General features: G+C 42.9%; 1 protein-coding gene across 2 annotated transcripts in view; it reads left to right on the forward strand.

Annotated features, from left to right (window-relative positions):
- Positions 1 to 11,899: 11,899 nt before the first annotated feature.
- The window catches only part of LOC144690619 (mucin-5AC), a 57,472-nt gene continuing 51,727 nt past the window's right edge, over positions 11,900 to 17,644 (forward strand). Inside the window, exons 1-2 of one of the 2 annotated variants that reach the window (XM_078558299.1) lie at positions 11,900 to 12,091; positions 16,092 to 16,120. In XM_078558299.1, coding sequence (XP_078414425.1) covers positions 12,064 to 12,091; positions 16,092 to 16,120 — 57 coding nt within the window. In that variant the 5' untranslated portion in view covers positions 11,900 to 12,063. Of the gene's footprint in view, positions 12,092 to 15,457; positions 16,121 to 17,644 lie in introns of those variants that run through there. The other variant, XM_078558300.1, reaches the window with a different exon arrangement.

A 17,644-nucleotide genomic window follows, 5' to 3' on the forward strand; every position in this document is an offset into this window, starting at 1 on the left:
ATGCAATTAGCAAACTGTTTGTTATTCTCGTCAGTCTCTACACATGCATTGCATACATAGTCATTAAATAAGGCAGGTCTCTTAATGGTGCACGTGTGCATTGTCATTGGCTATTCATCTGGATAATGTTCCCTCTTGGGGGGAGAGTTATTCCTGTAGCACCTGTTGTTGCCCTCACAACTGTTGTTGCTGTTCCATTTCCGTTGTTGGGTAACGGTGGACCTCTGGGAGTGATGGTCATTCTGTATTCTATGTAGCTGGTGAGATCCCATCTTTCTGATTGACCAGCTAAAGTGAAGGAACAGCTTCTCTAGTCATACAGACTGGAAACATTAACTCTGTCTTTCTCTCCACAGATGCTGTTAGACCTGCTGAGTTTTTCCAGCATTTTCTGTTTTTGTTTCGGCTTCTCTAGTTGTTTGTGTATGCCTGTGGTTGCACCAGTATATTTAGTTGCTCACTTCCACCATGTATGATTGAGGTGTCAACTGTTCTATGCATGTCTCAAGTTTCCACATGGGCTGACTCCTGTCGAGAGCATTGAAATTTTGTACCCTGACAAGCTCTCCGATGCTCAACTCTAGCAATAGTTTGGCAGTCTTGTCAAAATGAAATATGGCTTTCTGCCATTTCACCTTTATTTTTTTCATCAATGCCCATTACTACTTCTGGATTCACTAGCTTTATTGCAATTGGAAGAGTAGTTTGGGTGTGACATGCCATTAGTCTTTGGGCTGGACTAATTTCCATGCCTTCCAGTGTGTTTCTCCACTTGAGGATTGCCTTGCAAATCTAACACAGATGCATACTTGATCTCTTGATGATTCCTTTGGTGATTTTCACAGCCGCCTCAGCCTTTGCATTCGACTGGGGATAGTGCGGAGATGATATATAGTGTTGAATTTCCCAGTCCTTTGAGAAATGGCTGAATTCTTCGCTCGTGAACTGAGGGCTATTGTCACTCATCACAATATCTGAAATGCTGTAACAACTGAAGTGTGTTTTCAAGCGTTCTACTATCTCCCCTGTTGTCACTGAAGTTAGCTGGTCTACCTCCCAGTTGTCAGAGTAGTAGTCTACAGTGACAAGATAATCAGTTCCTGCTATAGTGAAGAGGTCTACTCCCAGTATCATCCATGGAATGTCTGGGAAGTCACGTGTCATCAATGGCTTTCTAGCTTGTTGAGCTTAATACTTGTTACAAACACCACACTGGCTGATGTGTTCTTTAATTTCATTGCTCATGTTTGGCCAGTAGAGCACTTCTCTTGCCTTCCTCAGACTTAATTCAATTTCTTGGTGGCTTTCATGGATGCGCTTCAGCATCTCTCCTCTCATCTCCTTAGGGATTATGACTCTATTTCCTTTGTACAAGATGCTATCTTGGACAGTCAATTCATCTCGACATGCCCAATATGCTCTTGTGACCACAGTTACGCCCTTGATGCTCTCAGGCCATCCTTTCATCACTACTTCTTGCAGCACTTTATTAGGTAGTTTGCTTGATTTGAGCAGACAGCCTCTGAAATTCCTGAGTGGATGACCCAGGGGTGTTCCGCTGCAGCTTCTCCTCCCTTTGGGTGCCCAAGGGCCCCAGCCTGACTCCTTGAGGGGAGGGAGCACCTGAAGAAACATCAAGGTGCCCCATTTCCCCCTCACATTGCCTCTGCAAAAATAAGAGTGATACTGCCAAATCTAGACCTCCCTGGTTGTCTAGAGGAATACAGGGGAAGATAAAAAAAAAAGAAAACGTATGATAGGCACAAAGAACTAAGCACTGCAGATGGCCTAGACGAATATAGGAAGTGCAGGGACGAAGTAAAAAAGGAAATAAGGAAATCAAAGAGAGGGCATGAAAAAAAGTTAGCAAGTAAAGTTAAAGATAACCCAAAGATGTTTTACCAATACATTAATGCTAAAAGGTTAGTTAAGGAAAAAGTGGAACCTATCAGAGATGAAGATGGAAACTTGTGTGTAGATGTAGAGGCTGTAGGAAGGGTTTTGAATGAATATTTTGTCTCCGTGTTTACAAAGGAAAGGGAAGATGTAGATATAGTAGTCCTGGAGGAACACTGCAAGATATTGGACAGGATAGTCATAAAGAGAGAGGAAGTACTCGAAGGGTTGAAATCCTTGAAAGTTGATAAGTCACCAGGGCCAGATGGATTGTTTCCGAGGCTGCTGATTGAAGTCAGGGAGGAGATAGCAGATGCTCTGAGGATGATTTTCCAATCTTCACTAGATACAGGGGAGGTACCGGAGGTCTGGAGAAATGCAAACGTAGTTCCATTGTTTAAAAAGGGATCAAAGGAAATGCCAAACAATTATAGGCCAGTTAGTCTTACATCGGTGGTGAGCCAATTAGTAGAATCAATCCTGAGAGATAGGATTAACTGTCATGTGGAAAGGCATGGACTAGACAGGGATGGTCAGCATGGATTTGTTAAAGGAAGGTCTTGCCTCACAAATTTGATTGAATTCTTTGAGGAAGTGACAAGAAGGATTGATGAAGGTAGTGCAGTGGATGTTGTGTACATGGATTTTAGCAAGGCATTTGACAAAGTACCACATGGCAGATTGGTCAGGAAAGTAAAAGCTCATGGGATACAGGGTAATGTGGCAAACTGGATAAAAGGTTAGCTTTGTAACAGGAAACAAGGGGTAATGGTCGATGGATGCCCTTGCGAATGGAAAGTTGTCTCAAATGGTGTTCCACAGGGTTCAGTGTTGGGACCCTTGTTGTTTGTGTTATATATTAACGATTTGGACGTGAACATGGGGGACACGATTGGGAAATTTTCAGATGACACAAAGATTGGCCGAGTAGTGGATAGTGTAGAGGATAGCCATAATCTCCAAAATGATATAGATGGGTTGGTGGAGTGGGCGGTAAAGTGGCAGATGGATTTTAACATAGAGAAGTGTGAGGTCATACATTTAGGGAGGTCAAACAGTTGCAGGGATTACACAATAAATGGGAATATACTAAGAGGGGTAGATGAAGTGAGAGATCTTGGCGTACAAGTACACAGGTTCCTGAAGGCAGCAGTTCAAGTAGACAAGGTTGTAAAGAAGGCATATGGAATGCTCCCCTTCACTGGCAGAGGTATAGAATATATAAGTAAGGATATAATGTTGGAATTGTATAAAACACTGGTGAGGCCACAACTGGAGTATTGTGTGCAGTTCTGGTCACCACATTACAGGAAGGACATAATAGCTCTGGAGAGAGTGCAGAGGAGGTTTACAAGAATGTTGCCAGGGTTAGAAAAGTGTAGCTACGAGGAGAGATTGGATAGGTTGGGGTTATTTTCCTTAGAACAAAGAAGGCAGAGAGGTGACTTTATTGAGGTGTACAAAACTATGAGGGGAATAGATTGAGTGCACAGGATAAAATTGTTTCCCTTGGTGGAGAATTCTAGAACCAGGGGACATAGATTCAAGATAAATGGCAGAAGGTGTAGGGGGTGCATGAGGAAGAACATTTTTACGCAGAGGGTAGTGGGTGTCTGGAATTCACTGCCCAAGTTGGTGGTAGCGGCAGAAACTCTAATCTTTTTTAAAAAGTACCTGGATCTGCACTTTAAGTGCTGTAAGCTGCAGGGCTATGGGCCGGGTGCAGTAAGGTGGGATTAGAGAGGGCACCTGGGTGTCCTTGGTCTGGCATGGACAAGATGGCCTCCTTCTGTGCTGTAACTTTTCTATGGTTCTATGGTTCTTTGCAGGAACTCATCCGTGGCTACCATGATGGAGTGCAGGTCTAGGCCCATCTCGGCATTCTGCTTGACCAGGGCCTCCATGGTGTCCACTATCCTTCTTATGGAGACCGCCATATGCGGTCTCATCAGAGAGCATTGGACGCACTCCTCTTCCTCAAGTGCCACTCTGTTGAAGGCTTCCAACAGCTCTGCATGATGTTCCCCCATCTTCTGCTGGCTCTCCAGGATGAGTTTGAAGTCCAAATCCAGAGGCTCATCAACTGACTCAGACCTCACAGATGCCTCTTCGCCAACAGTCCTCTGAATGCCAGGGAGCTCGGCTGAACCTGCCTCCTCCTGATGTTGACACGTGTCCGTGTGGTGACCACCAGATTGTGAACCCGAGCCTGCTCTAAATCCTGGTTCCACTGAGGTGTGTGTCTCTGCACTGGTGCAGGGTGCAGGTAAGCACTGTGATGGTCTTACAGGCTGCTTGTTTCCAGTTTTTCAATGGAGGAGGTGTCTTCTTGGCTGGAGATGAGAACGTGGATGGAGCTGAGGGACTGTCTGGGTGAGGGTGTCGGTCACTTGGCAGAGCTCCCAGTGAACCAGAGTAGAGATAATTAATGCATAGCAGCAGAGTCAAAAACATGTTGAGAGGGCACTCACAGTTGCTTTGAGAGAGGGATGATGTGGTGCAGGATCCTCACGTGGGTGTTCGCTGCTGACCTCACCAGTGTCACAGACACAGTCCACATCCTCATCAGTCAGCAGGATGGCACGTTCCTCAAAGTGAGTGAAGGGCCTAATGTTGGCCACTCCACCTCCAGTCTAGGACCTCTCCCTGCTGTTGTGAGCCAGCTTCTCCTGCACGAAAACAGATGGAGAGAGTGAGCAGGACGCATGGCACTGCATTGTCTGTGCGGTGAGTGGAGCCATGGGCAGAATGGGGACATGAACTCCAGAGGATATGAGCCTGATGGAAAAATGAGGGTGCGTGTGAGAGCTAGTGGTGTCGTCCTTTCAGGTGTGAGATCCCTGTGGATATGTGATGGGTTTGGGGGTGTGAGTTGAGAGTGATGAGATGGTTGACTTACCCTGGCGGAGCAGTTGAGAGCATTCATCCTCTTCTTGCACTGGATGGCTCACCTCCTCTGTGCTCCATTGGCACTGACTGACAATCCGCCTCTCAGGCCAGATTGGTGACTCTGGTGGACTTCCTGCGACCAGAGTGGGGGTGGAGGACACCATTGGTGGCCTTCGCCCCAGAGAGGCATCACTAAGTTTGGGGGCTACTGTCACCTTTGCTTTCAGGGCCATCTGTCGCCTGGAGAAGTCCTGGTTTGTAGACATGAGGCAGACAGCACTCTGGTGCACTTTAAATATGATGCCCAGAATAAGGAAGCATTGACAGCCCGCCCACCAGCGATCCAGCATATCTCCTGTGAATGCAATACTAATGAGGAGGGTGCAAAAATCCGCCAGTGGGTCACACTCTTTTCTCATGCCTGCTACCGCACTTAGTGCAAATCTGGGACAATTCCACCCTAAAACAATTCTATCTATAATGAGATCGTCTTTTAGGAGCCCAAATTCACATGATTTGGCAAACTGTGTTACTGCAGTCACAAACTGATCAATAGACTCTTTTTCACCTTGAACCCTAATGTTGAACACAGACTGTTCACTTGGGGTTTAAACCAGGCCTTCAAGGCATTCAAAATCTCTGTTGTCTGTTTTTTTTCTGTACTTCAGATAGAATTAGGATGGAATACAATTTGTAGCAGTCTCTCCCTAGCAGTGTTAAAAGTGTTGCCATTTGTATCGGCTGAGGCCTGTTAATTAAATCTGTTGCAATCTCATATTTTTGCCAGTGCAAGTGGAAAAACTGGCAGTTCTGCCACACATCACCTTTCATTTCAACAGGAGCTAGGAGTGGGAAATTTACAGCTATTTTGTCTCACTCAGTATTTTATTTTCAGCCCTTAGTTTGTGTTAACTTTTCCTTGTATGTGTTTTTTTAAGCAGCTATTAGCAGGTTGGAACATTTCAGTGTTCCTCTTTCAGCAGCTGTGGCTTCCCTTCCAGCTTTCTAAAACTCAATCTCAGCTCCACTTCGGACACCTTGCTACAAACTCAAAGATTATAATCTTTCTAGTGTGGTGTCTTTATTGAACGGAATGTGTCATGACTGCCTGCCATGATTGTCCCTCGTGTTGGAAGTCACATGACTTTGGCAAGCCAGGTAGGACATGTAGAAGTGATTGCATTTCAAAACCCAAACAAACCCTTTACTCTATGTCGCGGAAAAACGGAGTGAACACTCAGACCCTGGAGGCTTGTCTAGGAAGTCTTTATTAAAGTCGTCATACCACGGAGAGCCTAGTCGCATACAACGGAGCGAACCAGTCTCTGCCTAACACCTCTTTACACACATAGATATAGCAAAAGGTTCGTGACAGAAACTTGGGCAATTACAATAGTTTCAAATGGTTTCAAAAGATAGCGATCAGTGTTAATGGTTTAACGATTAGACAGGACAATGTCAATGGTTAAGCAAATAGACAGGACAATGCCAATGGTTAAGCAAATAGACAGTGCTAATTGGTTACATATCCTGGGCAATGCACACACACAATAGTTTTTTCTCTTAGATTTTGCCACCGTATCTGACATCTGGAGCCCCTTAGTCTGGGAAGGTAGCACTGGCCCTTTGATTTGCCAAGTTATGTGCTGGCTGCGTGACTGTTTGGGGACAGTCTACAGTAAATTTCATTATACATGTATTTTAAGTTTATTTCTCTCACAAATAGAGGTGTATTTTATTTATTTCACAATTGTACGTGTATTTTATTTCATTCACAATTATACACGTATTTTATTTCATTCACAATTATATACGTATTTTATTCCTCCACACTCTACAGTCGACACCAAGAAGTTATTTCCCTGGCTGGGGTATCTATGACAATAGCCTCAAGAGAAGAGGCCAATCATTTAGGACTGAGATGAGGGGAAATGTATTCACTTAGAGGGTTGTGAATCTTTGGAATTCTCTCCCCAAGAGGGTTGTGAATGCTCCTCATTGGGTATATTCAGGGCTGGGATAGATAGATGTTGGGTCTATACCCATTGGAGTTTAGAAGAATTTGAGGTGATCTTATTGAAACATATAAGATTCTGAGGGGGCTTGACAGAATAGATATTGAGAGGATGTGTTCCCTCATGGGAGAATCTAGAACCAGGGAGCACAGTTTAAAGAAAAGGGGTTTCCCATTCAGACGGAGATGAGGATATTTTGCTTTCAGAGGATCATTAATCTTTGAAGTTTTCTTCCACAGGGACCAGTGGAGGCTGGGTCATTGAATATATTCAATATTCAAGGCTGAGTTGGACAAATTCTTAATCCACAAAGGGGTTTGAAGGGTTATTGGGGTTAGGCAGGAAAGTGGCATTAAAGGTCATGATCCTATTGAATGAATAAGGAGGCTCGAGGAGAGAAAATAGCCTACTCCTGGTGCTATTCCTTCTGTCCTTATGTTCTTTCTAGAACTTCATGGCCTTGTGTGTACCCTGGTATCTTGAAATGTTTTGGTAATGTGCCAAGAATTATGGACAGACAACCCTTCTTTAAAATGTTCCTGGCTGTATCCTCACTAACTACTCACTGTCAATATACATCTCTCTCTGCCAGTTCAAGAGCAGAATGGTGCTGTTTCTCTGACACAAAATGTGATATATTACTGGTTATGATGATCTAAGGCTATCCTTGATAGTCAATGAGGCCTTGGTGATGTAACATCCTGTCCACCATTGATCTGTAAATGATATAAAAGAAGTTGTCAGGTAACTTTTTTACTGTAGACAAGGAAGGAATCCAATTGATCATGGTAGGAGCGCTGCCTCCAAGGGAAATAATTGTTGGAAGGAGAGAGGCAATCAAAGGGGGAACTCGACTCATCTTTGAAAGAATATCTGTTCTGTGCTCAGAATTTGATATTTAAAGGGAGCCTGACCCATCGTTGGAAGAGTATTTAAGGAAGCCCAACCCATCATCAGAAGGATATCTACGGTCAAAAGGAGTTCGCTATTCCGGGGTAGTTGTGTGATCACTTACTAGAGCATACTTGGGCATTGTGTTTCTAGAGCAACAGTATTGCTAAGAGTAGAGTGGGAAGGGCATTGTATTGCCAGATACATTACGAAGGTCTTATACTCTGCTTGAAACATATAATCGTACGTGTGTATGTGTGTGTGTGTAAATGTGTGTGTAAATGTGTGTCTGTGTAAATGTGTGTGTTTATATGCAGCGTGCACAAGTAGCATTATTGGTCTGAACTCCATGGTTTCTCTTTGAATCTGCTTAGAACAGTTATTGTTTGTGTTACATAGTTCAATATAATTTTACATGGTATGTCTGATCTAATAAAGCTTATTATTTCATTCAGATATTCTAGTGTGGTCTCAATAATTTTGCATTTTTCAAGCTACAGAACAACCTATCAAAGGTAGAAGATTACATCCTACAGGAAATTTGCTATTTTGCTGCCTGTTTTAAATTTCACTTGTTGTCTGCGATGTTTATCAATCCGATCTACGGCGACAGTGCTGTGATATTATTGGTTTTGTTTGACTTTCTTTTAGCTTTTGTAATTTTACATCCTCATTACTTTAAGAGAACTTTCACTGTCACTAGATATCTAGGTGTGTTTTGAGATTGTGTCCAAGTTTATGAAAAGAATACATTTCTTTAAAATTTAAACGGCCCTCAACCGTGTCTGACACATCTCCCACGTATCCGCCCTCACACCTTTCTCTCTCTCCCAACACCAGCCTCCGCATTCAAAGGATCATCCTCTGCCATTTCCGCCAACTCCAGCATGATGTCAAACACATTCCCTTCACTCTCCCTGTCAGCATTCCGTAGGGACTGCTCCCTCCGGGACACCCTGGTCCACTCCTCCATCACCCCCTACACCTCAATCCCCTCCCACAGCACCTTCCCATGCAGCCGCAGAAGGTGCAACACCTGCCCTTTTTCTTCCCCCCTCCTCACTGTCCAAGGGCCCAAACACTCCTTTCAAGTCACCCAGCACTTCAGTTGCATTTCCCTCAATTTGGTCTACTGCATTCGCTGCTCCCAATGTGGTCTCCTCTACATTGGAGAGACCAAACGCAGACTGGGTGACCGCTTTGCAGAACACCTTTGGTCTGTCCGCAAGCATGACCCAGACCTTCCTGTTGCTTGCCATTTCAACACACCACCTTGATCTCATGCCCACATGTCCATCCTTGGCCTGCTGCAATGTTCCAGTGAATCTCAACACAAACTGGAGGAACAGAACCTCATCTTCCGATTAGGCACTTTACAGCCTTCCAGACTTAACATTGAGTTCAACAACTTCAGATCATGAACTCTCTCCTCCATCCTCACCTCCTTTGATCCCCTTTTTCTAATAATTATTATATATATTTATATATATATTTTTCTTTTCCCACCTATTTCTATTATTATTTTAAAAATTTATTTCCATCCATTGTTTTATTTCCACCTTTTAGCCTATTTCGATCCCCTCCCCCCACTCCTCCCCCACTAGGGCTATCTGAACCTTGCTCAACCTGCTTTCTACCCTTAATGTTACCATTAGCACATTCCTCAGTTAATATCACCACCATCAACACCCCTTTGTCCTTTTGTCTATGACATCATTGGCAATCTCTCCTTTGCCTCCACCTATCACTGGCCCTCAATCCAGCTCCACCTGTCCCATCCTCCTTAAACAGCTTATATTTCACCACTTTTCTATTTCTATTTCTCTTTAGTTCTGATGAAGAGTCATACGGACTCGAAACATTAACTCTGTTTTCCTCTCCACAGATGCTGTCAGACCTGCTGAGTTTTTCCGGCAATTTTTGTTTTTGTTTCAGATTTCCAGCGTCCGCAGTGTTTTGCTTTTATTCTAGTTTTCCATGTTGTGCTCCAGCTTCCCCACCCCATCAAACCCATTGTCCCTCATTTCTCTGTCATCCTTCATCCCTTCCAACCCCACAATACCCCACTAGCCTCCATGTCCCCATTATCCCTTTCCACCCTCGGTCATAATGCTGGTCTCTGTTTCAGAGTGCAGCCCTGCCAGAGAGATGCAGCACACATTGGGTGCTGTCTTCCCACAGTACAGAAGCACCCACCATGAGCAGACCAACCCTACACCCCCAGCAGCGTGGCTGCACACTGGCATTGCTGAGAACACGGAGCAGGGCTGCTGCAGGTAGGCTCTGAATGTTGCACTCACCTCGATGTCACGAGTGGAGTGAGGGTGGACAGCTGCATGCCACTTAAATCCGATCATGATTTAGATCAGTCTAAATTCCCCCTGTCATGGCACGTAAGTGGGAGGGGAATGTGATTCCAGTGAGTCGCATTTCTAATGAGCCTCCATGACATGGTAATGCATGCAAATGGCGTTCCCGACACAGATCTGTGAGAAACCCGACCCGCCATCAGTTCGCTAAGGAAGTGGTGAGGGGAAAATTCTGATTCGATTTCCCACCAGCGGGATTCCAATTTTTGGGCTCTCTCTGAATTTTCCACACCTGCTCACCACGAAAGCCCCCGCTGGCAGGACCGGAAAATTCCGTTGTTCCTGCAGATCTGCTGCAAAAAAGGCTTTTCTTCTCTCCAGTGTTTTCTAGAGGAGGAATTCCCAAACTGTGCCATGGAAGGATACCATTTATCTTCTTGGGCAGAATTTAAAGCCCCCCACCTGAAGCGAGTTTAGTGCCAGGAGGGAGGCATTTAATCAGGTGGGAGGGTGGAGGTGCCTTCCTGTCTCTGCCGTAAATAAATCTGGAGTGAGAAAGCTCATGGATTGTCTTCCCATCCCACTGCCAATTAATGCCTACTTTAGGGCCTCATCCTACCACTGCTGGCATTCAATGAGCAGCAGATGAGGGACTCGCCCATATGGGAAGCCCAAAAAGCAAACCCTGCGGGGGTCGCTTGTGAGTTCTGGGAGGGTGACCTCATTCAAGGCCACTCAGTGCCTGATCAAGAGCCCCAGCATCGGGTAGGGGAGGAGCATGCTGAGAGCCATATCTGTGCTCTTGGTACTTCCTCCTCCCCTGCAAACCTACCCCTTGACTCACATTCCACAATCACTCACTTGTGGCCTGTGTTCCTTCAGTGATCCTGGGCCTCTGGTAGGTGCATTACCGGCAGCTACCACCATTCCTCCAGTAGCACTGCTGAGCAATGCACAGCTGCCAGCCTCTGATTGGCCGATAGCTCTTGGTGGTGAGATTTTTGCACCTGAGTTCCTTGATTCTGGGGAAGGCCTGCCACTGCCCAGTTAAGTGAGAGGTACTTAATTTGGTGTACCTTCCCAAAAGGAGGTGATAGGGCTGGCTATCCAGCTGGCCGGCAGGGCCCTGTCACCTCCATTAAACACCACCCACTGAGTCCACTGCAGGCATTTCTATCCCTTAATAGAATTACAATATTAAGATAATGAGCAGAAATTTAATATGTTGTGTGTAAAGCATTGCAGAAAAGCTAATGTTGCTTCATAGCATAAAGTCAGCTCTTTAGGGTACAGGCATAAGCAGTAGCTAAAAAGCAATGTATTCCTGAGCTGCATTTGTATGTTTTTCCAATACATACTACCACTGGGTTAGGTTCCATCCTGCCGTATGAAAGCAGAAAGTTTATCCTGAGCTTTATTGGGGTCCAATGTCAAATATACCAGGCAAGACATACAGGGCCCAGTTTAATTCTTAAGCCATCCCGGATATAAAGCTGCTGCTTCATGTGTTGTCCCTATCGCAGTTTTGAGGGTGCCAAAGAAATTACTAATATCACCAACGTGTTCCCGGTTAATGTGCTGCTAATGTCAACAAGACTGTTGTGTTAAAAAATAAACTGATTAAGCATTGCAATGCGAAGAAATAAAGGTTAATTAACAGTAGGAAGAAACACAAATGCAAAATATAAAAAAGGAATCTGAAAACAAAAGTAAAGCTTTTGAAACCATCTTTGTGTATTTAAGGATTGATTATCAGTTGTCACTAGTTCATAGATTACATGGCTAATCTATATTATGCAAGAGGAACAAGATGGGAAAATTGGCACGAGAGCAAGTTGCTTTTGCGTCAAGGCTAAAGTAAAACTTAGGCTGTGTTGGCTCCCGGCAGGGGTGGGGCCAGGGGCATTAAATGCACCCAGGACCGCGGTTTAACATTCCAATTAAAAGACAGTACCTCCAATAGTTCATCATTTCCTTACTATTACACTGAACTGGCAACACAGATATGCACTTAAGTCAGTGGAGTGGAATTTGAAACTACAATCTTCTGACCCAGAGTGAGAATGCTACAACTGAGCCACGGCCGAATTGGTTTGTTGCACACTTTAGTTATTTCTTACCATAATGTTAACGGTGTAATGCCTTTGTGTTGCATGTTAAATGTTACTCTTTATTTTTATCAGAGTTGTAAAGCTATTTCATGAATTTTCAAACAGTTCAATCTGTTTGCTTTGACTTGGCAAAGTTCATAAGATATGAATTTGCTAATTTCTGTTGGCCTAATGCTCTTCACGGAGGTATTTTCACATGGCTGCAGCTTTGCTAAAGGACGTCTAGAATCACAATTTACAAAATTGTGATTTAAAAAAAATATTTTTTTTAAATTTAAGGAAAGCATTTTGAATCTCCTGGAGTTTACAAGGAGCTCTGACAGTGTGTGCCTATGTATGGTGTGTAGAATGCTGTTCTATAGACATTAGAGGTGACTATTTAGTGATTAACGACCAGTACACCTATACTTAAAACTGAACTCTTTTGTAAAGTGAAATAATGTTGTATCAAAATGTTTGATGTGCTTGATCATTGTGCCATATCCTTAGTATAATTTTCAGAATATAATAACTAGGAAAAAATGCTGCTCATATTAGATTGTAACATTGGTCTGTTAAACCTTCCTATTTATCATTTTAACAATCATGATACTTTAGGTAAAATATTTACATAATTATAGCTCTTTGAACACCTCCTATTTCACTATTGATCCCTTGTGGATGAATATATAAGCATTAAGCTAATAATTGCTTCCACAACAATAGTGTTATCATCTATATTGTTGTTCTAGCTGGCTCCCCACAGGTAAGTTCTTTAATATCTTTGATTGACTATTCCTTCATATTCTTTTTAATTGAAAAACAAAGGTCATGGACCAAGACATATAGCACAGACTATCACCAGGATATGAGTGAAGTAGGGTAAAATACAGCCTTTTAAATGGGAAGCTTGTATTTTACAAGTGTAAACTTTGAGCTGGAATGAAATACTGAGAGAGACACGATGACAAAAGCAAAATACTGGGGATGCTGAAAATCTGAAATAAAAACAAACAATGCTGGAAAGACTCAGCAGATCAGGCAACAACTGTGGAGAGAATAGCAGAGTTAATGTTTCAGGCCTGTGAGTTGGGGATATGAAGATGTTTTAGAAGAATTGAAGGAAATAATCACAGGTGAGATATACCTATCTAGTTTAGAGTTTTTTAGGATCTGATAGGTATGATTTGTTGTATACATTTATTAATAAATAAACGATTGGACTGTACTTTTAGTACTAAGTTATAATATTGTTTGGAATACCTTGTATTAATCCTGTCCAGTTTTATTATCTATTCCCAAGCACTGTCAGGAAAGGAAGATTTCCTACTTTCACTATTTGTCAGGAAATGGTAAAAAAGTTCTTTATAAATGTGTTTGTTACTCTGTTACAAATAGCAAATAGTATTACACACCATTGTTAATTCCCATCATCAATCTCAATCCAACTGTAGAATAAACCATCATTTAATGAGCTTTGTGTAAAAAGGAGCTGGAACTCTGTCCCTGTATGGGAGCTAACCCTGAACTACGCAAATTTATGATGAAACTTTATTGTACTGGTAAACTGTGTCTTGGAAGAATCTCCTGATGTTCATCCCCTCAAGTGTCAGCTATAGCCCTCAGAATAATTGCCTGTAAGGTTGTGAGCTCAAGTCTCACCCCGTAGCTTGCAATTTAGGCTGATACTCCCAGTGGAGTACTGAAGGAGCAGGAGGAGCTGTCTTTTGGAGATTCTGGACTCTCCAGTAGATGGGAATAGATCCCATGACATTATTTTGAAGAAAAGCAAGGAAGTTATCCCAGTTAATAATTATCCCTCAACCATCTGGTTATTGTCTCATTGCTGTTTGTGGGAACTTGCTGTATGCAAGTTTGCTACAATGTTATATCACAACAGTGTCTTTGGTTCAAAAGCACTAAATTGGCTAGGCAACATATTTTGATGCCCTCAGTTTGTGAAAGGTGTTAACCAAATACAAGTCTTTCTCTACATGTTTCTTTTCTTTACATGTGCAATTATAGTTTCTAATGATATGTGAACTTCAACGGTATCAGAAAGTTTGAGTTAAAACTTGACCTGGACCTTCCATATATGTGGATAAAGTTCTAGATCTAGATGGGTGAATAAGAAGGGCTCATTTTACTTTATGACCGCCAATATTAGAAATCACTCAAGGCTCTTAAACGTTTCTAGAAATTTCCAATATTTTAATGCGTGTCTCTTACGATGTTATTTAATATGAGATTCCTGAGCCCCCATTTAGTCTTTTCTTCCTAGAAGAATGTAATTTTTTCAAAATGCTCCTTCACAGGCCTTGGGACAGGTTTCTATATCAGCTGTGGTATTCTGGGTTAGTTGTAATTTGTGAATGGCAGAATCAGACATTCCATTGGAGAGGTGATAACAATACAGGTGAGATTTTTGATGGAAGGGTTGTGGGGGTGGTTGGTGCGAGCGTCGATGCTGGTGCTTTAATGAATCAAGGCAGTCTTGGTGGTGGATTCCATTTGGGAGAAGAAGCTGAGGTTGGTTCAAGCAATGCACTAGCTGAGCTAAGCTTGAGGCAGCAGCTGACAAGTAAATCTCATGAATGTTTGTTAAGAACCAGTATTCATCATGTTAGATTGGAAAAAAATATTGACTTTGGGCATTGTTAATGGTCGAGGATAGGAAATCACAGTTCATCTGGTTTGAGCAGGGCAGCAAACTTGTTCTGGTCCAACATAGGAGCTTGAGGTGAGGGGCAGGAAAATCTTTTCCAATCGTATCATGAGAGCCATGAGGGTCATCGTTAGTCATAGTGGATTTTGCATGGAGACTGGTCACTAGTAGAGTCCTATAGGGTTCCAGGTTTGGACTATTACTCTACACTATCAACATTAATGATCTTGATGAAGAAATCAGTGGTCTTGTCAGCAATGTCACAGATGACATAAAGAATTGTGATGTTAGATGTGAAAAAAATCTACAATCAGGTTTAGTTGCAATAGCAGAATGGGCCCATGTCTGATGAATGAAATTTAGGCCTAGACACCAGATACGATCCAGGACAGTATGCAAGTATTAAGGTCATGAACAGGATCAGGGCTGCAGAGGCAGTTAGCAAGTCACAGAGGGTCTTCAGGTGGGTCTGGGGAGGGGGAAGCAATTGGAAGTGGGCTAAGCAGCAGTCCATGGTTTCAGTGAGAAGCCAGAAGCGGGACTGCTGAACCTCCCTGGCTCCACATTAAGGTAAAACATTAGGCATTCCTGCCAGGTGGCAGCTTCCAAAAGTCCCTTTAATCAATAGTTTGACTGCTCTGTGTCTGAGAAAAATAACTGAGGTATTCACATTGAGCGCATGCTGCAGTCAGTTAACAATGTAGTTTACAAAGGGCCTGATGCCAGTTTCAGATGGCACACTGAGTGACTACGAGGAGCTCTAACCAATGCAATGCTTTAGTGTCTAGTGCACTTTCGGTGCAGAGTGTGTGCTTGCTGCATGCCATACCAGCAGGAGCCAGCATCTGTTTATCACCTAAAAATGAATAATGCACATTCAAATTTTTAGGTCAAAATGCCGATAAATGTAGTGAGAACAAAGAACCCTTGTTCAAAGAGCTCTTGTATAACCTGAGGATTTGGTGAGGCTTCATCTAGAATAACAAGTCAAGTTTTTGTCCTCTCATAGTGAAACATGTAGTTCCAGGAAAAGGTTCAAAGGAGAGCAACTAGAACAATAGCCAGTTTAAAACCTATTAGTTATCAAGAGGAGCTAAGAGCTTTTCACTCTCGACTTCAGGGAGATTTGATTGAGGTATTTAAAATAATGAAGGGAACAGAACAGGTGGAATAATACATGGGCCTATTGGCCCTGTGTTCAGAGGTAGTCCCATTATAGTGTGATATTTTGTAAAGTAAAATATCCACACATCACATTAATATGGACATGTATCCTCACACTGTTTATGACATGTTTTTATTTTAATGGATCGTATTAATGAATTTTGTTTTCCAGAATTGGAGGAAAATTGTCAAATGATTTTGGTAAGTAAGTCAATATTCAATTTAGAGAGACAAATTTCTGTGTCTTCGCTAACTGTCTGTATAGGTAATATTAGAAGAATTTGCTGTGAACCCCTTTCAAGGTATGAATGTTATAATTGATTCAGTTTGTAGGTTGCAACTTGAATTTGTATCCTACTGCAGCATTGTCAAGCATTGGAAAGCATTCAAGAGCTTTAGGTGCCTGAGTGCTTGACATTGGGCAGCAAATAAGACAGCAACATAAAACCACAGAACCATAGAATGATTACAGCAGAGGAAGAGGCCATTTAGCCTGCTGTGAGATGCTGCCTCTCTGCAAGAGTCATTCATAGTCCCACTCCCTCACCTCTTCCCCATAGCCCTGCAATTTCTTTCTCTTCAGATAATGATCCAATTCCCTTTTGGAAGCTTTGATTGGATCTCCCTCCTCTCAGGCAGTGCATTCCAAATCCTAACCATTCATTGTGTAAACAAGTGTTTCCTCATGTCGTCTTTGGTTCTTTTGACATTCACCATAAATCGGTGTCCTCTTGTTCTTGACCCTTCTGAGAATGGGAAAAGTTTCTATCTACTCTGTCCAGATCCCACATGATTTTGAACACCTCTACCAAATCTCCTCTCAACCTTCTTTTCTCTGAGGTGAACAGGCCCAAATTCTCCAATCCATCCATGTAACTGAAGTCCCTCACCCCTGGACCATTTTCATGAATCTTGTAAACAGTTATGGAGAAACACGTTACTATATGGCATAGGAAGCTGTTAGATGGCCATACATTGGCATCTCCTGAGGTTAACCACCACTTTTCTCCTTTGGATCCAGGCCTCTTCTGAACATTGCTGATCTTGTCCAGCATTTTAGACCTCTCTCTCCTGGCAAGGGTATCCTTAAAGCAGACAAACCTCATTCATCTCACTTCGTTCAGTATGGTTTCAAGGGCGGAATTCATGTATTTGAATAGACAGGAACAAGGATCCTCCATTTCCCAAGAAGAGGACAGCTTCAGTACACTTCCCTTGATAAGTGGATCAGAATTCCACTTGCGGAATGGCTGCTTCAACCCTTTAAATGGCTACTGCAGCACTTTGAAATTCCTGCCAGCTGTATAAGTGTTTCCTTAGGAAACCTGTTGTGCAGCAGCTCATTCTGATCAACAGATTAAAGCAAATACATTGGAGATACCCATGTGATAAAACTCAACAAATTGTCCTTTCATGGTACGTTGGCAGAAGTATCGCTGCTCAAGAAGATACCAACCTCAGTAAGCAATACTCTTCTTGAGTTCTCTGCCGGGAGGCAGGTCCAACCCACCACACAACAGTAAGGAGGTAGGTCCCGAACCTATCACAGCCAAAACAGGGATCAATCCTCATGCCATTGGCACCAACCTAATCCACTGAGCTAACCAGCCCCCCAGGACTCCATGTTGCTGTGGCAACAAACACTTTTACATGCAAGTTGTAGCCTGGAGCTTTGGATAGTGATGGTGGACACTCCAATTTCTTTCCATCACACAGCTGACCAGG

This window comes from Cetorhinus maximus, chromosome 15 (genome assembly GCF_964194155.1).
Source record: "Cetorhinus maximus chromosome 15, sCetMax3.hap1.1, whole genome shotgun sequence".
Lineage (NCBI taxonomy): Eukaryota > Metazoa > Chordata > Chondrichthyes > Lamniformes > Cetorhinidae > Cetorhinus > Cetorhinus maximus.